At 39.1% G+C, this 25865-nt stretch overlaps 4 protein-coding genes and 1 pseudogene across 4 annotated transcripts; 1 reads left to right on the top strand and 4 right to left on the bottom strand.

Moving 5' to 3' along the window:
• Nucleotides 1–967: 967 nt before the first annotated feature.
• Nucleotides 968–1930, top strand: LOC109203806 (olfactory receptor 2AT4-like). Its single transcript, XM_019363540.1, has one exon. The coding sequence runs from the start codon at nucleotides 968–970 to the stop codon at nucleotides 1928–1930; it is 963 nt and encodes a 320-aa protein (XP_019219085.1).
• A 3335-nt stretch (nucleotides 1931–5265) lies between these two features.
• On the bottom strand, nucleotides 5266–6276 carry LOC100703929 (olfactory receptor 146-like). The gene has a single exon (XM_003457547.3). The coding sequence runs from the start codon at nucleotides 6274–6276 to the stop codon at nucleotides 5266–5268; it is 1011 nt and encodes a 336-aa protein (XP_003457595.3).
• A 1310-nt stretch (nucleotides 6277–7586) lies between these two features.
• On the bottom strand, nucleotides 7587–9237 carry LOC112848078 (uncharacterized; annotated as a pseudogene).
• A 6776-nt stretch (nucleotides 9238–16013) lies between these two features.
• Nucleotides 16014–17136, bottom strand: LOC112848077 (olfactory receptor 146-like). Its single transcript, XM_025911076.1, has one exon. It carries the CDS (start codon nucleotides 17073–17075, stop codon nucleotides 16014–16016), a length of 1062 nt encoding a protein of 353 aa, XP_025766861.1. The 5' UTR covers nucleotides 17076–17136.
• A 5686-nt stretch (nucleotides 17137–22822) lies between these two features.
• On the bottom strand, nucleotides 22823–23836 carry LOC109203807 (olfactory receptor 146-like). Its single transcript, XM_019363541.2, has one exon. The coding sequence runs from the start codon at nucleotides 23834–23836 to the stop codon at nucleotides 22826–22828; it is 1011 nt and encodes a 336-aa protein (XP_019219086.1). The 3' UTR covers nucleotides 22823–22825.
• Nucleotides 23837–25865: the final 2029 nt, after the last annotated feature.

The following is a 25865-nucleotide window of genomic DNA, read 5'->3' as shown; positions in this document are numbered from 1 at the left end:
CATTCCACATGTTCCTCATTTAGCACTCCTAAAGATTCAATACATACAGACTTCTATGATTTTATCATCTCTAGTACAGTACTGAACCCTGTTACTAGTATTAGCATTTTCCATCGAATTATGTCTTAATTACTTAGAAAAACTGCTTCCCTGTGGACTTATTCATAGTGCTATTTCTCATAGAGCGACATCACATATATAATATTATACTATAGTATATATTAAAATATTACATACATATATAAACACAGGATAGTGCAAGAGCCTCCTTAACATCAGTTTTCATTCAATATATTCAGACTTTCATTCTACATATACATATATTATATTCTTCGACAAACAACTGTCTAAAAAAAAAGAGGAGAAAAGCAACAAATAGTTTGTCCATTATGTAAAACTCTGACATTTGTTATATACACAAGGTTATTTGGACTAATGTTAAGAAACTTTCCTTGGCTTTTTTGTCAAAGAAACATTGTTTCCCATGTTTACAACCTCAATAATATTTCAGCAACTCCCCAACTTGATCAGAAACATTTTAAAATGAGTCCTGTGAGACGCTTCAACTTAGAAAACATTAAAACATTAATTAGAATGAGTTTGTTTTGAGGAAAAGAAAAGTTGGTGATCAAAGTAAGCCACAGTTCTCTCTCTATGGATCAAATTAGTGCAAATAATTGGGTACAGTTGTAAGCATCACCTCATGAGATCTGTGTAGAAATACTGTATATATTTCGCTGTAAAGAGGTCAGACATGCAGCCACATGCTTGCAGCCTGTGCTGTCCAATCCTTTCAGAAAACATCAGGTGAGCTGCATTCACTCCTTTTGCCACATGCATGACTTCAAATGTGCTCATTAAAATGCCATGTGAATTGTACCAGTATTGTAATGCCTCTGTAACAATATGATTTTCTTTTCCTTAGACTAATAAGGTAGTCCTCAAACACAGGTGGTGGAGTTCAACTATGATTTTTCAAAGGACTGTTTTAAACAGCTCTGCTATCATTCATCCTCCAGGTTTCTATATCATTGGATTTGAGACCTTTCCTTTCATCAGTGTCTACTTTATCTTCCTGGCGTTTGTTTATGGTGTAACAGTGCTGTTTAACATTTTGGTGATTTATGTGATTGCTTCTACTCGTCGTTTGCACACTCCAAAATTTTTGGCTGTTGTCAACCTTGCAGTTATTGATCTGTTTCTTAACACTTGTACCATTCCCAGCATGATAAAAATATTTCTCATCCAGGATAACTTCATTCCATTTAACTTATGTTTGCTACAGATGTATGTTTATTATGTGTTTGCATCTTTGGAGTCGTTTGCTCTTGCCATACTTGCCTATGACCGGTTAATTGCAATATGTTTCCCTCTGCGTCATAACTCCATCAACACTGTGAGGAGCATGTGTTGTATTGTCAGCGTATCGTGGATTGTTAATATGGGAATAACAGCTTTTGCAACAGGTATAATGACTCGACTCTCTTTTTGCAGGTCTGTGAGAGTGTTCAGCTATTTCTGTGACTATGCACCTGTGTTTCGGCTTGCCTGTAATGATAACACAATGCAGTGGTTTGCAGCTTCCATTTTCAGTATTTTGTTACTTTTTGTCCCTTTTACTTTCATTTTTCTGTCTTATGTCAGCATCCTGGTGACAGTGTTCAGGATGAAATCTGTGGACAGTCGGGTGAAAGCTTTGGCCACGTGTGCTGAGCATCTCATTCTTGTTGCTATATTTTACATTCCTCTTATTGTTATTTTCACAGTTGGGTTTTTTCTGGGTGTTGTTAATCCAGATCAGCGAGTTCTGAGTCTGTCGCTGGCCTCATGCATCCCACCTTGTATCAATCCTATTGTGTATTCTTTGAAAACCAAAGATATCAAAACCGGAGCACTGACACTGTTCAGAACAACTAAAGTTATTGCATAACATAACAATTAAGTAAATCAGTCTTTGTAGAGCTAGGAAAACAGAGAAGCAAATAATGAATGATGACCAAAAGACAGGGTGCCAAGCATCTGGACACAGGTCTGCTGTTGCTGGATATTAGCTCTGCCTTCACTTTAGTAGATTATAGGATTCTGCAATGTTGGTCTGCTGTCAAGTCCTTTTTCCTGTGAGTCTTCAAAATCCTCCATAACAGCGATATGTCTCAAACATGTGGTTTGTTTTCTTCTGCAGGAAACATGTTACAGATGTATATGATGTAAAATTAGAACGTTTTAAAGGTTGAAAATACTATTAGAAATATCCTACAATTGTAAATGTGCACAATTTATAGTATGTAAACTTACTCCGCATTAAAAAAATAAAATGTACACTTCTCCCCAGATTCATCTAACTAAGCATCATTGTCCAAATTAATCAGTCATTAACACATGATCTGTTTCAGTATTTCATTCAAACTCAAATGTCGTACTTACAAATCTAACAAAATTTACGTTTTCTATTTAGATAAAGTAAGTTTGGTTAATTAGTTAGCTGAGTATTAATTTCAGCTAACATATTTAAGTGTACTGCAGAGCATTAAAACACAGTACTTCAAAAGTTGCTTTAAATTGTAAATTGAGTATCATTCTATGGATGTCTTTGGCTAGAGTTTAGGGTTGCCTTGTATACGTTAGACAGCACAGTGGTTGATTGTATCTTTGCTTTGTGTTAATTATCATTTTTAGTCCCCTTTCTTTCATTATGCTAGGTTCATGGTGAAATATTTGGACAGACAAGTGAAACCTTTGGATACATTTATTCTCACATTTTGAGAGTCTTTACCAAGTTTAACAAGCTAAAAGCTGGGACTGTGACAGGTTGAGAAATATTCCCACAAGGGACATGTGCGCAACCCCTGTGAATATGAGATGAGTCAAAAGTTAGATGGTAAGAGGATTAAGTTTTACTTTCAATAAACCATAAGTAATCATGTCTTAGGTAAAACAGGGCAGGATAATTTGTGAGGATAGGTCTTTTTCCTCTTAAAATGTGTCTTGTAAAACCTAGTGTCCAATCTTCCTACCTTCTTAGACATGATTTAAAAAATCATTTATGAACTCTAAAAAGAGCTGTTTGAAATTATTTGGCATAAACACTCATTATGAGAAATTTCTAGGCCTGGGTTAAACTGTCCCGTGCCACACTGTGAACTCATGGTATTACCAATTGGACCCATTACACAATTTTTATTTACTTATTAATAAATCTACACTCATTGTGTAATATTAGCATATCATTCTGTAATGTCTGTCACCATTTTTTTCCCATGTTTAACTTAAACATGGGTATCAAAACATACACTTCAAACAGTGTGCTATTTGTTCTGTACTCTTCTGTGTACAATTATATCAGCACATTATGCTGTAGTTCACGATTCCCATGATTCAGTAAAAGACAGTAATACTGGTATTATGATGAGTGTGTGCCCTCTAGTGGATTTATGTGTACAGTGCAGGGTTTCATGAGTTACGCTGGTAAATTTGAACTTGCAACAATCCCTGAAACATAAGTGTGATTAATTACGTTATGTATCAATATTTTATGTATCAATAAACTTCTTTTAAGATTTAGATTCTTTAGCAGATTGCTGACTGATCTACAATAGAGTCTATAGAGTCTTTATTTAGAATTTTACAGGGTATGCATTTCACATATTGCATTTAGTTTTCTGTGAAACAATACCACCACAGTGTTGATGTGATGGACAGAAATTCTGACAGAATATGCCAATCAGTAGAGGTTTACCATAGAAGACCACTAAATGCACAGACCAAGAACTAAAGGCAAGCTTCCTACAAATGTAGCTTTTATTTTAAGTAGAAATGTGGACTGTGAGAAGCAATTCAATATTAAAAATGTGTTTGAGTTTTTTTTAATTTTTAATACAGTTAAGTACAATTTCAACCACTAGATGGTGGCAGAAACATTGTGAAACAGTGAACAGCTGATTGCCTACAATTTGAAACTGACATCACCCGACCTCCAAAAATGTAAGAAACACATTTAAAATAAATATTGTAAAAGTAGAACAGTCAAAGTTTATCATCGCACCCACACTGCTACTTCTCAGTCCACACCTTAACCTTGTCAGATCTCCTGCTTAAGCCTGAAAGGTGGTTTGCTGCTATGCTCTAGATTTACCTCTTTATTTGCTCTGATTAGTTTTCCACACCACTCATGGTGAGCAACCTGTCTGGTTCTTCACAAGTTTGATCATATACTTCCTGCTCTGCTCCGGCTCAGCAATAATTATTCTTCTTTTATCTAACTACAGTCCCCAGCGTATTTATATTTATTCATTAATCACATCTAGCTTCGGCTCATGTTACAGCAGTCTTCACCTCAACATGTGTGTAAACAGTTGTATTGCTAGGCTAACCTCGGAGTTTCAAAAATTTTCTGAATTTCCCCCCACACACCAAACTTCAATATTTTGTGAATGAACCCATTTTAGAAACAGTTATGAAATATGAAACGATGGGATACTTAGAGTCACTGCAAAGGTTTTCCAACAACAATAATGTATTTAGGAGTCAACAGAGAAGAAGCCATTCCCCCAAACAGTCACAATACAGAGACAACACAGGAAGACATAATATATGTGTGTGTGTGTGTGTGTGTGTGTGTGTGTAGAGAGAGAGAGAGAATATATGTACAATACGTATAATAATAATACTCAAGTTTTCAAGACATTTTATTTCTATCCCGTACTCTTCACTGATGTAACATAACTACTCCTCTTGCATTATCCTGATTAAAATCTGTTGTAGCTTTTCCTCTTGCTGCAGTGCCCAATTTTTTAGATCAAAATATTTTCATTTCCTCACTACGACTTTCCTCCTCGCCATACACCTACATAATGACACTTAAACACTTCTTCTTCTTCTTTAAATGTTTGATTTTAAAAACTTTAATCAATGCTAAAATACAACCTCACGTCAAGAATGCTACAAAAATATTTTCTGTATTTTAAAACAACTTTTGTGTTCTAAAATACTTTCAGTATACATGTTCATGTAGTCACATAAAAAAATAAGCAGATAATCTGTTGGAGACAGTCAAAGAAGTTTTTATTGATTTTTTTCCTGTTCTTTAATACAAAGGCCATAGAATGAGAGCTGCAAATGTTTCTCATAGTTTTCCATATTTAAATTGTATTTACAATGGATTACGCAACAACTGGAATAATGTATGACTATTCCACTGTGTTTTTTATGAGTAATTTAATTGTAATATGTTTTGAACACAAGACTTTATTCTACTCTAACAATCTTTTACGATTTAATATAGCAGTGATTACAAGGTCTTGTTTTTGCTTTCATGCGATTGAGATAAATTCTTTTGCAAAGCTTCTTAACTGCATTCATCACTTCTTCTGTCTTCAAAGCATATACAATAGGATCGAGCAAAGCTGGTATGGTGTGTGTCAATGTGGAATTTATCATTCTGGCATTAGGATGGATGTAGGAGGCCCTTGTTGCTATGTTAGTGATTCCAATTGGCAAGAAGAACATGACCACAAGAATCAGGTGAGAAGTACAAGTTTTTAATGCTCTGAGTCGCTCCTTTCTTGACGTAGTCCTGCTCAGTGCTATGAAAATACAGACATATGAGGCTATTATAAATATAAGAGGAATGATGATGAGTATAGTGATAAGTGCAGATGACATGTTGTAATTTAAAGATGTATCATTACAAGCCAGACGATAAACCGGTCCATGATCACAGAAAAAGCTGTTAACCACCAAAGATCTACAGAAGGACAGACGGTTAAGAAGCCCAACCATGGTTGCTATTACACTCACCAAAAAAATCCATACAAACAGCAGAATTGCAGCAACTGATGTTTCAGTCACAATACTATGATACCTTAAAGGGAAACAAATTGCTATAAGTCTGTCATATGCCATAGTGACAAGTGTCCATGACTGCACACTTGCAAAGAACATAACAAAGAACATATAACTTAAACAGGCCTCATAGATGATGTATCTCCTGTCAAACAGAAAAGTATCTAAGAGTTTTGGGATGAGAGCTGTGCTCCCACACAAATCTGTCAAAGCCATGTTGAACACAATCATGTATTTAGGAGTATGAAGAGTCTTCATCAGCCAGATAACTGAGAGAAGAAAGCCATTACCCAAAACAGTCATGATGTAGACAAAACACAGGAACGCATAGTAATATCTAATATGAGGGATGTTGGAAAACCCACTAAGATAAAATTTTTCAGGCCGAACAAATGTGTTATTAAACATTGTAGTGGCTTTATCTTCTGTTCCCATTGCAAATATTTGTTTCCCTAAACATAAAAAGAGCAGAATATAACAAACCCTAATGAGTTACTTCACTGTTGCTGTGGAAAAAACTAAACTCACCTGAGACTCTGTCAAGTGTGCAGTGCAATAAAATGGATTGTACTGTGAGAGATGTGTTATTTATATTTCACCTCTATCACAGCATGGAAGTAGAAATTCAGGTGGGTGTGTCACATTCTCATGAATTAATTTAGAATATATTTCAGTGTGAACCTGTTAGAATTTATGTCATTTAATTGTTTATTATTGTAAATAGAGCACTGAATCATTAACGAAAAATGATTCAAACTTTTAAAAATAACACAACTAAACACTGTAAATAGTAGATAAATTTAAGTCACTTAAAACTGCGATGTCGTTTTTCTAAAAAAGCTAACTTTGAGTTGAAGCTACTAGAGCTGTTAATATTTTTTATTATTATAGAATAATATACAGATTTAAATTCCAAGGCAGACTAAGATTTACATGTTTACTTCACATGTTTTTTTGTATATTTGTGTCCCTCCAACTGAATACTTAAGTAGGGAGGCAAAGAAAACATTTTTAAAAAGAAAGGAACTGAGAAACTACATATTAAAGAAACAGAAATACATACACACATATGTACTCATATTTAGTGTATCAAATCAAATCAAAAAAATTTTCTATAGCACACTTTAAAAACGACAGTGTTGACCAAAATGGTTCACAATCAGCCAAAAAGAATGAAAAGTTAAAAAACAAAGCATTAACAAACTAAATAGACCAACAAACAACACAAGTGACAAACATAAAAAGCAAGCTGGATGATAGTCAAACTAGTTTGATTCAAAAGCCAAAGTAAAAAAGTGAGTTTTAAGATGTGATTTAAAAGACACGTTTGACTTTATGCTTTTTTGTATCATTTCTGGGATGCTTAGAACTCAAGTTACAGTCCTGGAAATAGTTTTTTTATGCACATGTTTTTTTTTTTTTGGTTTTTTTTTGTTTTTACATATTTGCATTATAACAGTGGTTCCCAAACTTTTTGTTGGTAGGCCCCGCTTTGTTGTACAAGAAAAATGTTGCGCCCCCCCCCCTCGCGGGCAACGCACGCACACAAGCACATCCTTAAAGCACACACACTCATATTTTGTTTTCAAACTCCATTGCCATTTATTTCACACCTCAAACATTTAGTAAACACTTTAGCAAATACAAGTAAACTGCAATAAATGACAGGTAGTAATAAAATAAACTACTAACTCTTTTACGCTACGTCCACACCTACACGGGTATTTTTGAAAACGCAGCTGATTCTATGCGTTTGGGCTCTTTACGGGTGCCTCAGTCAGTGATGGTATCTTGATGGTGCCTAGTGAAAACAAATATTTCTCAGTAACCTTTCCTCTCCTCAGCACAAGCGACCTCGACTTGGTAGGCTTGAACTTCATGCGTGCCCAAGAAATCATCTCATCAAGACCCTTCAGTATCCACCCGCACCCTGGAACAGATGTAGTTGTCACAGTCAGGTCGTCCATGAAAGCTCTGATGGGTGGCTGTCTGACTCCAGACTTGGTGAGTGGCCCTCTACACTGGACTTCTGCAGATTTGACCAACATGTTCATAGCAAGAGCAAAAAGGATGGGTGAGATCGTGCATCCAGTGATGATCCCCTTCTCAAGCTTCTGCCAGTCGGAAGTTGTTGTTCCAGAAGAGACTCTCAGGTGGAAGTAGGCGTAGTAATTCAGGATAAGATTCTTGAACTTCTCTGGGATGTAATACCGGTTCAATGCCTGTTCTACCAGCTTGTGGGGTATAGATCCGTATGCATTTGCGAGATCAAGCCATAGTACTGCCAGGTCCCCTCTATTCTCCCTGGCTTCCCTAATGAGCTGTGTGACCACGCCCATGTGCTCCAGGCACCCTGGAACTTTCGGGATCCCTCCTTTCTGGACTGAGTTATCAATGTAAGAGTTTTTCAGAAGATACTCTGTCAGTCGCTTAGCGACAATGCTAAAGAAAATCTTCCCTTCAACACTCAGCAAAGAGATGGTTCGAAACTGCTCGATGTTCTTGGACTTCTCCTCCTTTGGAATCCACACCCCCTCCGCTCGTCTCCACTGGTTTGCTACCTTGCCCCTCCTCCAAATCACCCTCATGATTCTCCAGAGTCTGGTGCGTAGCCTCGGGCAGTTCTTATAAACTTTGTAAGGTACTCCACTGGGCCCCGGAGCGGAGCTTGCTCTTGCTCTCTTTATCACCTCCTGGATCTCCTTCCAGCTAGGCTCCTCCCCATCAAATTCCTGCTCTGGTGCAGATGGATTGATCAGGGCTTGACAGGGACCAAGATCTTGCTCTCTACTTTCATCGCTGTAGGTCTCCTTGAGGTAGTGGTCGACCTCTGCTTTGGAGCAGACAAGATGCCCACTCCGCTTCTCTCCCAGCAGCTGTTTTGTAAACCCAAAAGGATTCGTTAGGAAGGCGGCTCGCCTCCTGGTCCTCTCCTTCCTTCGCCTCCTGTGCTCTCCTTAAGGTCATTAACCTCTTGCGGATTATGCTACGTAATTCTGCAAGGGGTCCCCTCTCCTTCTCACTTGCCGCCTTGAATTGCTGCCTTAGGCTCTTCAGTTCCTGCCTTAGCTGATGTATCTTGTTGGCTCTGTTGTTCATGGTGTAGAGAGGCTTCACTATCCACTTCTCCTCTTGTCCAAACCTCTCTACAGCTAGGCTGACTATCATTGTGGTCATTGTCTTTAGGCATTGTTCAACTTGTCCCTTTGCAGTTGCTTGCAGGATGGTATCAACATCTTCGTCGAACTGGAGCCACTCCTTCACCTTGCTAGCTTGAGGCCATTTCACCCGACGATGTTCTGATGACTTGTGAGCTTCGGGGGCCTGCATCACCTGGAGGCTCCGGGCACTGTGGGGTGACTCCGGGCCTGGTTCCTCCTTCGTCTCACCAGGTGTGTTTCCTGCGCGCTGTGATGCCAACACCTCCTGCTCACACTTCATCTTGGCCTGGTGGATCCGCAGGCCATGTCGGTTTTTGCATATCTTACCGCATATGCATTCTGCGGTCGTTGTCGTATTGCCATTGCCAAGAGTCGTATTTCTTTGATCCATCTGGTGGGATTCTCTTCCACCCCCCCTCTCGGGAATCCCTGGGGGTATATCTCTGGTAGGTTGACTTGTAGCTTTAGTGGGATCTCCCTCTCGGAAGATGCAACTCGGGATGCCACCCCTCGCTGCCCCGATGCCGTCTTTCCGAGCTGTCTGCTGTCTTTCCAGCTGTCGCCAATCTATTCCGAGGGAACAAATCGTGGCAGGATAAGCCTGATATTATTTGTATCCTGCTGTACCTTTACTGTATAAAGAGCTAACATCTCCAAAATGTGAGGAGTAGTTAGTCATTACAAGAAGTGTTTGTGAACTAAAAAGCAAGAATGTGGGATACTGTTTGTCCGTGATTTGGAGAGCCCAGCACGTGCTCCCGACGCAGGGAAAACCAATTCTGCAGGGGAGACCTACCTCGGCACTTGTTCAGGTGAAGCCAAAGGGAAGATATGCTGCACCATATTTTCTAGTCTTTGTCTTAGAATGAAGTTGGTTTGGAAACATATTCAGCGATGCTTCATCTCCTGCTTCGCATTTGTGTGGGCGTCCCGTCAAAAACCTGTCCATTATGCTAGCAGTGTCCAAGCGTCCCCCCCCCCCCCCCCCCCCCCCCGACCCCCCTTTTCAACCTGTGCACCCCCCCCCTGCAATGGCTCTGCGCCCCCACACTTTGGGAAGCTCTGCATTATAACATTTATTTTCGTTTTTCCTGCAGTACATAAAAATAGGTGTATCTTAAAAATAAAACTACGAAGACACTCAAAATAAGTTTCCTGTGGTTGGAAACAATTTTGTGCAACTTTTTTGTATTTACAGTTTTGAGGTTAAATTTCTCTAACTAGAAATATATGTAAAAAAAACAAAACAAAAACGATTTTCAATTTTTTGTAGTTTATTGCACTTTTTTGCAATTTATGTAGTTACTATGGACTAATTGCATACATATTATTAAAATTTGGGCTATAATGGTTGTATTGATATGCAGTGTTGGGTAAGTTACTTTAAATTAGTAACTTAGTTACATTACTAGTTACTTCTCTAAAAAAGTAACTCAGTTACTTCAAGTTACTCGTTACTTTCAAAGTAACTAGTTACTAGGGAAAGTAACTTTGGTTTTACTCAGAATTCTCTTGTTAATGTGTTGCTTCCGTAACTGGATACCCAGCCAGATTGCCAGTCTTCTAGCTTGCTTACTTGCCACAAGTGCACTGTGCCACCTACCAATAGAAAGGAAAAAATAATGTGCACATTTCCATGAGAGAAATCCCACGCCTGGACCGTCGTTGACCGCCGCCATGATTCTAGCCTGCTTTTTACATCCAACACATAAACTGCAGTCGTGGTGCTTTTGATTGTACTCAGAACTTGGAAATTCTGCCTTCTGAATAGGAAGATGTAGGTAACACCAGACTGCAGATGAGCTGCATACAGAGCTGGACTGGGACAAAACAATCGTCCCGGGCATCTTGACTAGAGACCGGCCCACCATTATAGGAAAAATCATAAAGCCTTTGAATGAAAATAAACACTGTTGTGACAGTGATGTACACTGTTCTGATGGTATATATGTATCAGTCTATCAATTGTTTGTTGTAAGACTCAGATAATTATTTTTTTAAAAGCGAGACATTTTAAATGAGAATAATAAAGAAAAGTATTTCCTTTCCCTGTTAATGCCCTACCTGGCCCCCTGGCAACACTTTGCTAGACCCGCCCCTGCACAGTTACCAGCTGTCAGCTACTTAGAAAAGGATCCTGGTGTTATTTGTCTCTCAGAAACAGCTCATAACTTCCCTTCAACTCATCCATGTCACCTAAAAGGTAAACATGTTTCTCCATCACCTGTTCAGCTCTGATGATTCAGTAAGGACATCTCCTGGTTTCATCTTCATGTTTCCCTCTCACCAGATAACCAAACCGATATCATGACCAGCAGCTTTACAGCTGTGGCTCCAGCAAACATCAGCTGATACTAGAAATTAATATTAAATAAATTCTAACAACAGCTGATCAAGCTTAAACGTGCTGCTGTTGTTTAACGCGACATCCGCTGGTTTCCTCTTTCTGGCGCAAAGTGGGCAATAAATAAACAAGAGAGAAAAGCCGATCAGCTGATCATTGATCAGTTTCGTGATTGAAGTAGAAACAGGAGAGGAGAGAATGAGAGAAGAGGCAGCTGTGCAGCTTCAGCTTTGTGTCTTTTTCATTGTAGCTGAAGTCCGGGACAAACTGTGTTCCTTTTCACCTCAGTACGAAACGCGTAATATTTTCTCTGAATACCAGACGATTCTGTTTTTTAGGGGACGGTTGGCAACTCTAATAATTAACCGTATGAACAAAATAAAGTTCAACATCAGTAACATAGCACCCACCCAGCTGTATAGAAACTCCGTCATGCTAGCTAGCACGCAGTACGAAAATGTCAGCATACCGAAAATAAACTCCACCTAAACTTGGTTTATATCTGATTGATAGACTGCAGGTCATAACTTCTTACCTGAAGTTCAGTTCACCTGACACGCGGACCGGCGGCCGCTTCGGGTCTCTCCTCTTGCCTCCCTTTTCCTTCATCCACCTGCTGGCCTCCACCACTTGCTAATGTTATTGAATCTGTGGAAGCTCCGCGATATCCACCACACGAAGTAACGAATAACGAGCCTATCTAAATCCCAGTAACGAGTAACGCGTTCCTGGTTTTGGCATAATAACTAGTTACCGTGCTCGTTACCACAATAATAACGTAGTTACTGTAATGCGTTACTTAATAACGCGTTAGTCCCAACACTGTTGATATGTAGCAACTTGAAATGCTCCCAGGTCTTAAAGGGTTAATCAACCAAAGACCAAGAAAGACTTTTAATTTATTTGAAACCCTGATGCTTAGCCTTGTCTGATTTTGTGATTTTTTTATATTTAAGTCATTTTTTGCACATACGATGTGCTACCTTCCCCAATAAATCTGCAGCTGTGGTTTGGAAAGGACCCATCCTGCCCCCTGTGTACAGTCCCAGCCACACTCAAGCACATCTTGGGTTTTTTTGTCTAGTTGGGAGCTGACACAGTCTCTAAGGTGATGGGGTTTTGGGGAGGTAATGTGAGAAGAGAAACTGCAGAGACGCATGTAAGAATGCGACTCTGCTTCCTTGTCCCAACTCTGGATAGTCATGTTTTGGGGGGCTTAATAAATTTGGCCAGATTTCTAGAAATGAGAGCTGCTCCATCCAAAGTGAGATGGATGCCGGCTCTCCAGGTTTCCCAGTTATCTATAAAGCCCACATTGTTTTTTGGACACCACTCAGACAGACAGCAATTTAAAGAGAACATGTGGCCATATCACTGCTGGTCCGATTTAGTGCTCAGCTCACATAAAATAATTATTGTGGGTGATTTTAACATCCATGTAAATGCTAAAAATGACAGCCTTAACATGGCATTTAATCTGTTTTTAGACTCAATTGGCTTCTCTCAAAATGTAAAAGAACCCACCCACCACTTTATTCACATTCTAGATCTTGCTTTAGCATATGGCATAGAACAGGGGTCCCCAACTCCAGGCCTCGAGTGCCGGTGTCCTGCAGTTTTTAGATGTGTCCGTGATCCAACACAGTTCATTCAAATGGCTAAATTACCTCCTCAACATGTCTTGCAGTTCTCCAGAGGCCTGGTAAGGAGCTAATCATTTGATTCAGGTGTCTAGACCCAGGGTGAGATCCAAAACCTGCAGGACACTGGCCCTCGAGGCCTGGAGTTGGGGACCCCTGGCATAGAAACTGAACATTTAACTGTGTTTCCTGAAAACCCTCTCCTGTCTGATCATTTCCTGATAACATATAAATATACAATAATTGATTACACAGCAGTGGGGAGTAGATTTCATCATGGTAGATGTCTTTCTGAAAGTGCTGTAACTGAGTATAAGAATATAATCCACCCGATGTTATCATCTTCAATGCCCTGAACCAACACAGAGCAGAGCAGCTACCTGAATGCTACTCCAACAGAGGTTGATTATCTTGCTAATAATTTTACCTCCTCACTACGTATGACGATACTGTAGCTCCTGTGAAAAATAGAGCATCAACTCAGAAGTACTTGACTCCATGCTATAATTTTCAAACACAAACCTTAAAGCAGATACCTTGTAAGCTGGAGAGGAAATGGTGTGTCACAAGTTTAGAAGATCATCATTTAACCTGGAGAAATAAACTACTGCTTTTTAAAAAGACTTCCATGAAGCTAGAACATCTTACTACTCATTGCTGATGAGTAGTAAGATGTAGTAGTAAGAACCCCAGGTTTCTCTTCAGCACTGTAGCCAGGCTGACAAAAAGTCAGAGCTCTGTTGAGCCAACCATTCTTTTAACATTAACTAGTAATGACTTCATGAACTTCTTCACAAATAAAATTTTAACCATTACAGAAAAAAAATTACTCACAATCATCTCATAGATATAACATTATCTATAGCTACTTTCAGTACCATTGATAATCTTTTTCTCCAACTGATCTTTCTGAGTTAACTTCAGTAATTCCTTCCTCCAAACCATCAATATGTCTTTTAGACCCCATTCCTACAAAACTGCTCAAAGAAGTCTGCTTCAATCTTAAATATGATCAACCTATCGCTAATAATCGGCTATGTACCACATACCTTCAAGCTGGCAGTAATTAAAATGTTGCTTAAAAAGCCATGTCTTTACCCAGCAGTCTTAGCTAATTATAGGCCAAACTCTAGCCTTCCTCTCATATCAAAAATTCTTGAAAGAGTAGTTGTCAAACAGCTAACAGAGTTAGCTGTTTCAGTCAAGAGTTTCAGTCAGGTTTCAGAGCTCATTACAGCACAGAAACAGCTTTAGTGAAGGTTTCAAATAATCAGGCCCCATCTTATCTCAATGACCTTATAGTACCATATCACCCCATTAGACCACTTCGCTATTGCACTGCATGCCTACTTGTTGTTCCTAGACTATTTAAAAGTAGAATGGGAGGCAGACCCTTCAGTTTTCAGGTCCCTTTTCTATAGAACCAGTTTGGATTCGGGAGACAGACACTATCTCTACTTTTAAGATTAGATATAAAAACGTTCCTTTTTGCTAAAGCATATAGTTAGAGCTGGATCAGGTGACCCTGAATCCTCCCTTAGTTATGCTGCAATAGGTGTATATTGCTGGGGGATTCCCATGATGAGTATTTCTTCTTCAGTCACCTTTCTCACCCATAGAACTCTCTGCACTGAATCATACCTGTTATAAATCTCTGGCTCTCTTCCACAGCATGTCTTTTATCGTGTCTTCCTTCTCTCACCCCAACCGGTCTTGGCAGATGGTCGCCCCTCCCTGGGCCTGGTTCTGCCGGAGGCTTTTTCCTGTTAAAACTGAGTTTTTCTTTCCCACTGTCGCCAAAGAGCTTGCTCATAGGGGGTCACATGACTGTTGAGTTTTCTCTGTATGTATTATTGTAGAATCTACTGTACAATGTAAAGCACCTTGAGGGGGGTGTTGTTGCGATTTGGCACTGTATAAATAAAATTGAATTGAAATCTTAAAACAGAAGTATGTATTTACATTTGTGTATATTAAACTGAACAATGCAAAGAGAAGTGGTAAATGTAGTAAATATAAAAAGAAATCAAACACACAAGCAGTGTTAAGAAAATTGGAAAGACACAATTAGTTGCTGCAATTGTCTTTTACCATAACACCAGTTAATAAGTCTTACAAATAAGGTAATAAATATAAAAGAGATTAACAAGTAAATAAACATATTAGTACTCACAGTTGCTTCATAAATATTCAGATTAAAACATCTGATGCACGTTAAACACCCTTAATTGCTTGTTGAAAGCTTGTTAAGCTTTCTGTTGTGCTGGTAGAATAAGGCAGCCTGTCAGGATTGTAAGTAATTTCTTTTCCACAAGGAGTCACTGCTAGGCTTCACAATGACAATCATGTATTTAGGAGTATGAAGAGTCTTCACCAGACAAATAATTGAGAGAAGAAAGCCATTACCAAAACCAGTTATGATATAGGCAAAACAGAGGCAGACAAAATAATGCCTAAATCTCAAATCATTTTGATTTTAACCCTGATATTAATATACACTTATTAATTCCTGTCAGTGTCGAGATGGTTGACTTGTATCTTCTTTCCACTACATAAAGATCTTTCATCCCTTGACTCAGCCCTTTGAAAGGTAAATTAATACAGTGATACAATATAAGTGCCCCCCTCACATAATCATGATTAAAAACTGTTGCACCTTTGCCGATAGAGCAATTGTTCCAAACATTTTTATTTAGATGAAAACATTTTCAATTATAATTCTGGTTGCAAACTTACTTAACATTTTTATTTCACAAACGCTAACTGGAATCAATACTTCACTTTAATGCTTTGAGAAAAAGCATCAAAAAGCAAAATTTGATGCTTTTTCTCAAACCAAAAGACAGTTCAGTCAGAACTGCAATTTGTTTCATGCATAATTTCATATTTAAATTCTACTTCTCAACACTCTTAACAACAGTCCACAACATATTATGAAACACTTGGCTTTACTGGTATAATTTATGGCTATTGCACTGTATTACCAATGAGTAAGTTAATTTCAATATGTTATTCTATAACACTCCTCTACGATTTAATATAGCAGTGATTACAAGGTCTTGTTTTTGCTTTCATGCGATTGAGATAAATTCTTTTGCAAAGCTTCTTAACTGCATTCATCACTTCTTCTGTCTTCAAAGCATATACAATAGGATCGAGCAAAGCTGGTATAGTGTGTGTCAATGTGGAATTTATCATTCTGGCATTAGGATCAATGTAGGAGGCCATTACAGCTATGTTAGTGATTCCAGTTGGCAAGAAGAACATGACCACAAGGATCAGGTGAGAAGTACACGTTTTTAATGCTCTGAGTCGCTCCTCTCTTGATGTGGTCCTGCTCAGTGCTATGAAAATACAGACATATGTGGCTATTATGAATATAAGAGGAATAATGATGAGTATAGCAACAAGTGCAGATGCCATGTTGTAATTTAAAGTTGTATCATTACAAGCCAGACGATAAACTGGTCCATGATCACAGAAAAAGCTGTTAACCACCAAAGATCTACAGAATGAGAGACGATTAATAAGCCCAACCATGGTTGCTATTACACTCACCAAAAAAATCCATACAAACAGCAGAATTGCAGTAATTGATGTTTCAGTCACAATATTATGATACCTTAAAGGGAAACAAATTGCTATAAGTCTGTCATATGCCATAGTGACAAGTGTCCATGACTGCACACTTGCAAAGAAAATAACAAAGAACATATAACTTAAACAGGCCTCATAGATGATGTATCTCCTGTCAAACAGAAAAGTATCTAAGAGTTTGGGGATGAGAGCTGTGCTCCCACACAAATCTGTCAATGCCATGTTGAACACAATCATGTATTTAGGAGTATGAAGAGTCTTTACCAGCCAGATAACTGAGAGAAGAAAGCCATTCCCCAAAACAGTCATGATGTAGACAAAACACAGGAAGATATAGAAATACCTAATATGAGGGATGTTGGAAAATCCACTGAGATAAAACTTTGCAGGGTGAACAAATGTGATATTAAAGATGGTAATGGTTTTATCTTCTGCTCCCATTGCAAATATTTGTTTCCCTAAACATAAAAACAGTAGAATAGAATAAAGCATAATGAGTTACTTGATTGTTGCTGTGCAAAAAACTAAATTCACCCGACACCACAGAGCATTGCACAAGTGGGTTATACTGTGAAAGATGTGCCGCTTATATATTACCTCTATCACTGTGTGACAACTCTATCAGAGTTTATGTCATCAATATGATGACGTAACTGTTTAATTTTGTAAGAGCACTGAATCATTAATCAAAAATGCTTAAAACAGCACTGGAAGCAGTAAAAAGTTTTAAGTGTCTTAAACTGAGTTGTGTCTGAGTTAGTTTAAACAAGCAAAATTTGAATTGAAGCCACTAAGAGCTATTAACGCTATCTGTTTGTGTGTGGAAGGCTGATGGGGACACTCAAGTTTGTAAATGCAATAATTCGTACCATAGGTGCATCTACTAAAATCTCAGATGAGTTTGAATCTCAGTGACCTTGACCTCAAAGTCAAGGTCATGTAATGACCCCATGATGTTTCAACGTCTGATGCAGGCCACAATGACTGATTTGGTCTTTCAGATTGTGTTGATCTATTTGGATGATCTAGTCGTGTTTTCAACAACATTCCAGGATCACCTTGTGAGACTGTTTTGAAGAGACTGAGGGATACGCCCCGTATCCCTCAGTCTCTTCTCAAGGTTAAGGTTGAAAAATGCCATTTCCTCCGGCTCAAGTTCAAGTTTCCCGGTCATGAAGTGTCGGCTCAGGGGATAAGCACTGATCCTGACAAGATAAGCGCTGTGGCAAAATGGCCCATCCCCAGTACTGTGATAGAGCTAAGTTCCTTTTTGGAATTTTGCAGTTAGTATAAGAGATTTATTGAGGGCTTTTACCAAACTGCAGGGCCACTCCATGATGTAGTGAACGTCTGCGTTAAGAAGACCAGTCATGGCAGGGCTAAACAGCTTTTTTGCTTCAGCCTGGATGTCACAGTGCTTACAAGCTTTTGAATTACTTAAGGAAAAGTTGACTAGTGCCCCTGTTCTAGGCTATGCTTCGTTCTCCAGAGGCCTGGTAATGAACTAATCATTTGATTCAGGTGTGTTGACCCAGGGTGATATCTAAAACCTGCAGGACACTGGCCCTTGAGGCCTGGAGTTGCCCACCCTTGATGTACACAGTAGTGCCTCTAGAAGGAGGGCCAGTGAAAAGAGTGCACAGATCTAACTTGAGGCCATGTGTCGGGTCTAGCAAGGGCTACATGACTAAGAAGTCAATTCTGAAAATGAGCACCAAGAGTCTGACACTGAGTTTGAGCACCCAGAGTTTGCCTTGGTGGAGGAGGTCCGGTACACAGTGGAGCGGTCAGCGGCTCAGGAACCTGAAAATTTCGTTCCAATGGTCGACGATTCTGGAAATCATTTGGAAAATGGAACTGAAAATATGGTGGAGGGTGAGGATCTACTAAGGCAAGAGAGCAGCAACAACTCTGATAACCTTGCCAGGAAGCATTGGATTCTCCAGAGAGGAATCAGTGACAAAACCTGTTCCAACTCCTAGGAAAATGAAAAAAGGGAAAGCGGAGGCAGATCCGTCCACACCTGCCACACGCAGGAGTAGGAGAAAAACAGCAGGGATACACACTCCTTCAGTCCGGATGTACACTCCCAGGTGTTAGCCGGTATGGTTCTCTACACCACCAAGCGTATATAGATATAGATAGATACACAACACAAATGCTACAGCAAGGGGGAGCCAGAACAACGGGTCAGGAGGGAGATATACATCAGCCCCACCCAACATTAGGTGGGTACCAAGCCCCAAGTGAGATGGAAGGAGTGTTGAGTGCGAGAGGAACTGACCTGACCAGCTCATCTACACCATGGCAGCAGATATCAGTGAGATGCTTGGCTACAAGATGAACAGCCTCAAGGCAGGAGGCAGAGAATAAACAGGAGAATAAACAAGCTTTTCTCCACTTAACCATCCAAGGTGTACTCTCAGTGGCAGGGGAACAAAATGACAAATGCACAAACAAGGCTGGAGACTGACCAATACTGGAAGAGCATATGCGAGAAGGAAGCAACTAGTGATGGGTCGGTCGCGAATGAAATGGCTCTTAGAGCCGGATCTTTGGTGTGAACGACGCGAGCTGGCTCCTTATTGGGAGCCGTGGGGTTTGTTTTTTTTTCTTTCTCTCACCCTCTCTCTCGCACTTTTTTGTCCGCTTCACTCCGCAAGTGAGCCTTGTGCTTTGCACTGGGAAGAGGGGGGAGGGGCGCTAGTTACACTCGCAGTAGCACAGGAACAGAGCGGGAGGGAGAGAGAGAAAGAGAGCCAGGGACAACAACGTCACATTAGAAAGCTATAGTAATCATCCACAACTATTTTCAGTTGCGGATGATAAAGGATTCAGAAAGTTTATTCACGCAGGCCCATTTGACAGACAATATGCATGTTGTTTTTGTTTTCATATTTTTTTGTGTTTTGTGTTGTTTCACTTTAAATTTGTTTAAAAGGAAAAAGCTGAAAGTTTAAATAGTTAAAAGTTGAAATGTGAATAGTTGGTTTTTGTATTATATGACTTATTTATTACATTTTATGTGGAGTGAATAAATAAAAGTATATTTACGGTGGCCCCTAGAGACAAAGCACGTATAAACTCCAAAACACATAAAAACTCCAAAACACGTAAAAACTCAGAAGCATGTACAAACTTCTAAGCACGTACAAAAGACAACAGAAGTGCTCCAGAATGCTAGGCGCAGTGTTGAGCTTTGGTTACCTAGTGGCTACACCAGCCAGGAAGTACCAACAACCGGATTTGGTGTGTGGTAGTAACAGGTAAATGAACATTATTTGAATATATATGAGTGCTTGTGTATAAATACACAAACAATACACATATGCTTTTAATTGTGTAATTTAAGTGATCTAGGTAGCTCTGTTTGGGAAGTTCAGTTAACGCTAGAAATGTGTTTTGGAGTTTGTACGTGCTTTGTCTCTAAGGGCCACCGCATATATTTATATATAAACATATATAAATAAAACCACTTTGTTTTTTACATTAGTAATTCCTTTTGTGCATAATTTTATATTATTGTTAATAATAAATCAATTAAAGCAACAAAACAACCTGAAGAGCCGGTTCGGAGCCGAAAGAGCCGGTTCTTTTTAGTGAGCCGAGCCGAAAGAGCTGGTTCTCTAAAAAGAGCCGAAAATCCCATCACTAGAAGCAACCCATAACTAGGGCTGGGTATCGTCACTGATTTCTATAATTGATTCGATTCTGATTCACAAGGTCCCTATTCGATTCGATCCCCGATTCAATTCAATTCAATTCAACTCAATTCAATTTTGACTCAGTCAGAAATATTATAATTCTGATCATTTATCAGTACTGACCCTTGTGAGACTTCATCAGAGGTGTAAGCATCACAGCAGATGCCGTTGTGTCAAAATGACTGAGGATAAAACACAGAAAAACATGAATGAGATTTTCTTGGCCTGACTTTTTATAGCAGATAACCTTAAAAAATATTCTGCAGTAGATCAAAAACTGAAGAAAAACCATGACTCAACATATGAACATTACCTGATGCTGCTGATGTGAAGTAGAGAAATGTTTTATTAGAGACACAGCTAAGTGTTTTGCTATTTGGCATAATTTTAAAAAGTTTAAATTTCTTCGGTTTTGAACAGCAGAAATTAGGCTTTCTTGCCTAGTGGGTGAATAAGCTGACTAAACTCCATGAGCGTCTGGCAAGACTACCAGATGCTAGTCAATGAGACAAACTCAGAATGGCTAGCTGTAGACCTGTAGACCATACAGTCCTGATTCCCAAGGACCCCCAGAAAGGACCAGTCCCATCCAGCTACCTGCCAATAATCTGCCTTAGTACCACATGGAAGCTCTGTCCCCACTGCTGTTCTGCAAAGGTCAGAACCCCCTCAGTGAGATCATTGACAAGACTGGCTACGGATACCGACTACAGAATGGAGCAATCAGCCACCTCTTTTACATGGATAACATCAAGTTCTATGCCAAGAGTGAACGGGACATTGATTCACTGATCCACACCACCAGGATCTACAGCAAGGACATCGGAATGTCGTTCAGACTGGAGAAGTGTAGTGGGATGGTAATGAAGAGAGGGAAGGTAGTCAGAACTGAGGGGATGAAACTACCAGAAGACACGCTCTGAGTCGCTCCTCTCTTAATGTGGTCCTGCTCAATGCTATGAAAATACAGACATATGGAAGGACAGGCCCCTGCACAGTATGTACCACCACCAGATAGAGGAGGAGACTGACATACAAAAATCCTACCAGTGGCTAGTCAAAGCCGGACTGAAAGACAGCACAGAGGCACTAATCATGGCAGCACAGAACAAGCTCTGAGCACAAGATCCATAGAGGCTGGGGTCTATCACACCAAGCGAGACCCCAGGTGCAGGCTGTGTAAAGATGCCCCTCAGACAATCCAGCACATAACAACAGAGTCCAAGATGCTAGCAGGCAGGGCATACATGGAACGCCATAACCAAGTGGCCGGCATAGTATACAGAAACATCTGTGCCCAATACAGCCTGGAAGTCCCGAGGTCAAAATGGGAGACACCCCCTAGGGTGGTGGAGAATGACTGAGATAAGATCCTGTGGGACATCCAGATACAGACGGACAAAATGGTGGTGGCTAACCAACCGGACATAGTGGTGGTAGACAAACAGAAGAAGACGGCCGTAGTGATAGATGTTGCAGTTCCCAATGACAGCAACATCAGGAAGAAGGAACATGAGAAGCTTGAGAAATACCAAGGGCTCAGAGAAGAGCTCGAGAAAATGTGGAGGGTGAAGGTAACGGTTGTTCCAAGTGGTAGTCGGAGCACTAGGTGCAGTGACTCCCAAACTAGGCGAGTGGCTCGAGCAGATTCCAGGAACAACATCGGAGATCTCTGTCCAGAAGAGCGCAGTCCTAGGAACAGCTAAGATACTGCGCAGGACCCTTAAGCTGACAGGCCTCTGGTAGAGGACCCGAGCTTGAAGGATTGACCGCCCACAGGGGCAAGTGGGGAATTTTATATAGATATATATATATATATCTCTGTGTGTGTGTGTGTGTGTGTGTGTGTGTGTGTGTGTGTGTGTGTGTGTGTATAATTCAGTCACCCAATTAATCAATATGAGCTGGTGAACACTTCACAAATGTGTATGGTATTAATCATATAATAAGACTAATGAACACTAGTTTCGTAAGCATTTAGAAGCCTTTAAAAAACAAAGAACAACTATTTTCAAAAATTACATGCACATAGTTCAAATGAGGAACCATGAGCATTTACATAACATTGTACACACCACTTAGATCTATAAAATACCACAAGTATAAAGTTAGTGTTTATCACTATTTTATATACTCAATCATGTATAATACTCAAATTATACAAAAAACGTTGCAGCTTGCATAAACAGTATATCAGCTAAAATGCTCCCTAAGAAACTATTTTCAATATGAAATATGTTCAGTTTACACTCTTATGTAGTCAAGTAAATAATAAAAACATAAGCAGATAATCTGGTGGAAAAATTTTGAGAAAATTTTAGCATTTATTGCTTTTTTTTCAAACTGAAAGACAATACAGTCAGAACTGCAATTTGTTTCATGCATAATTTTATATTTAAATTCTACCTATAGCAGTGTACAGTCTTAACAACAGTCCACAACATATTATGAAACACTTGGTTCTACTGGTATAATTTATGGCTATTGCACTGTATTACCAATGAGTAAGTTAATATCAACATGTTTTTCTGTAACACCCTATGATTTAATATAGCAGTGATTACAAGGTCTTGCTTTTGCTTTCATGCGATTGAGATAAGTTCTTTTGCAAAGCTTCTTAACTGCATTCATCACTTCTTCTGTCTTCAAAGCATATACAATAGGATCGAGCAAAGCTGGTATAGTGTGTGTCAATGCAGAATTTATCATTCTGGCATTAGGATCAATGTAGGAGGCCCTTGCAGCTATGTTAGTGATTCCTATTGGCAAGAAGAACATGACCACAAGGATCAGGTGAGAAGTACAAGTTTTTAATGCTCTGAGTCGCTCCTCTCTTGATGTGGTCCTGCTCAGTGCTATGAAAATACAGACATATGTGGCTATTATGAATATAAGAGGAATAATGATGAGTATAGCAACAAGTGCAGATGCCATGTTGTAATTTAAAGTTGTATCATTACAAGCCAGACGATAAACTGGTCCATGATCACAGAAAAAGCCTTTAACCACCAAAGATCTACAGAATGAGAGACGATTAATAAGCCCAACCATGGTTGCTATTACACTCACCAAAAAAATCCATAAAAACAACAGAATTGTAGTAATTGATTGTTCAGTCACAATACTATGATACCTTAAAGGGAAACAAATTGCTATAAGTCTGTCATATGCCATAGTGACAAGTGTCCATGACTGCACACTTGCAAAGAAAATAACAAAGAACATATAACTTAAACAGGCCTCATAGATGATGTATCTCCTGTCAAACAGAAAAGTATCTAAGAGTTTGGGGATGAGAGCTGTGCTCCCACACAAATCTGTCAAAGCCATGTTGAACACAATCATGTATTTAGGAGTATGAAGAGTCTTTACCAGCCAGATAACTGAGAGAAGAAAGCCATTCCCCAAAACAGTCATGATGTAGACAAAACACAGGAACGCATAGTAATATCTAATATGAGGGATGTTGGAAAATCCACTGAGATAAAATTTTTCAGGCCGAACAAATGTGTTATTAAAGATAGTAGTGGTTTTATCTTCTGTTCCCATTGCAAATATTTGTTTCCCTAAACATAAAAACAGTAAAATAGAATAAAACATAATGAGTTACTTGATTATTGCTGTGTAAAAAAACTAAACTCCCCTGACACCCTGTCAAGTGACTAGTATAAAAAACTAAACTCACCCTTGACCACAGAGAGTTGTAAGTAGGTTGCACTGTGAGAGATGTACAATTTATATATCACCTCTACGGCTGTGTGACAGTGAAAAGTCAGGTAGGTGTGCCCCTTACTATCAGGGTTTATGTCATCATGAGATGATGTAACTGTTTAATTTTCTAAAAGCTTTTCATTATTATAAAATAATATTTAAATTTAAACTGTGAAAGCACATTTTCACAAAGAATGAATAAATAATCCTCTCATACATATGCATACACACACAGGTACTATAGTTACATCACTCCTTGATCTTTGTGTCTGGAAAGCTGATTGGGTATTGTCAACACATGAACACTCGGCAGGCACATGAACACTATGCATGCTCAAGTTTGTGAATGCAAAATCTCATAATATAGGTGCAACTACTAAAACATTTGGATGAGTGTAAATCTCAGTGGTCAAGTTTCCTAAAAATCTTGTGAATTTGATAATTTGATCTTTAAAGAGGTTTATCCTTCGATTTGAACCTCAGTCCTTGCTATTTTAAATAGCAGTATTACTTTCAGTGTGGTTCCCAATGGTTTTAAACATGCAATTGTAAATCCTTTATTTAAAAAACTGGCCTTGATCTCTCAGTTTGCTCAAATTTTAGACCGATCTCAAAACATCCCTTTCAAAGTTATTGGAAAAAAATAGTTTTTATCCAACTGAATACGTTTTTGGATGATAATGGTATTATGGAGGTTTTTCAGTCTGGTTTTAAGCATCTACATTCCACTGAAACAGCACTTTTACAGGTTTTTAATGACATCCTTTTAGCAAATGATTCTGGATTCTTGTAATTCTTGTGCTTTCAGATTTTACTGCAGCGTTTGACACTGTGGTCAAAAGTATTCTTATCTCCTGTTTGGAACGCTGGGTTGAGATTAAAGGTGCAGCACTGGATTGGCTTTGTTCCTATTTGAGTGGCAGAATGTTTAGTGTTAATGTTGAAAACTTCTTTGTTCATCTAAGCCCTCTTTTTGTGGTGTGCCTCAGGGCTCAATCCTTGGTTCTCTTCTTTTTTTCATTGTACTTGCTCCCTTTGGGCTTCATTCTTTGAAAACATGATCATGAAATCCCTTCACACGGACAAACTAAATAACACAGACGAACCGACGATGAGCACAGGTAGACACACACTATAAATACACATGGAAGGGAATGAGGAATGGCCAAAACAGGAGGGAGACACAGCTGATCCTTATTGACATCACAAGAAACGAGACACAGACTTTCAAAGTAAAACAGGAAAAACACACAGACCGCGAACAGAGGAGACAAATGGGCAAGAATGACCCGACACTAAACAGGAGGGAGTGCAAAACCAAAACATAACTAGGAAAAGCTTAACAGAAAACATAACCAGAACACAAGATAATATTCATTAATACAAAAGCCCCGAGTCACAGACTCAGGACCATGACATCCTTAGATGATAAAAGGCAGTCCTTGTTGTCTCCTTTACATGAGACTCGAAGGAGAGCACAAACCACACACCAAACCACACACACAAGTTCTTTACCTTGTCTTTGCAATTTATGACAAGGTCATCAATTCAAAGTACTGAAATTTTTGTGATCCAATGACCATCAAATCCGTCTTATCAGTATTAAGAAGCAGGAAATTATCAGATAACCAGCCCCTAATTGCAAATAGACAAGCTTGTAATTTAGACAATTCAGCACAGTTTCCAATGGTTAAAGAAACATAAAGCAAATATAGACTTACAGGTTGAGAAATATAATCCGGGCAGGTGGAAACTAAACCCAAGTCTTTCACGGGATGAACAATTCATGGCAACATTAAAAGATGATATTAACTTTTTTGGGGATGTAAATATTGGGACCACAGAGAGATTGGCTACTGTATGGGAC

The sequence above is a fragment of the Oreochromis niloticus genome, linkage group LG10 (assembly GCF_001858045.2).
Source record: "Oreochromis niloticus isolate F11D_XX linkage group LG10, O_niloticus_UMD_NMBU, whole genome shotgun sequence".
Taxonomy (NCBI): Eukaryota; Metazoa; Chordata; class Actinopteri; order Cichliformes; family Cichlidae; genus Oreochromis; species Oreochromis niloticus.
This window is presented reverse-complemented; position numbering and strand designations above follow the sequence as displayed.

Bases quoted from the DNA above. Each gene is read 5' to 3' on its own strand.
- LOC109203806 (XM_019363540.1), top strand. From the start codon at position 968: ATGATTTTTCAAAGGACTGTTTTAAACAGCTCTGCTATCATTCATCCT.
- LOC100703929 (XM_003457547.3), bottom strand. From the start codon at position 6,276: ATGGGAACAGAAGATAAAGCCACTACAATGTTTAATAACACATTTGTT.
- LOC112848077 (XM_025911076.1), bottom strand. From the start codon at position 17,075: ATGCTTTATTCTATTCTACTGTTTTTATGTTTAGGGAAACAAATATTT.
- LOC109203807 (XM_019363541.2), bottom strand. From the start codon at position 23,836: ATGGGAACAGAAGATAAAACCACTACTATCTTTAATAACACATTTGTT.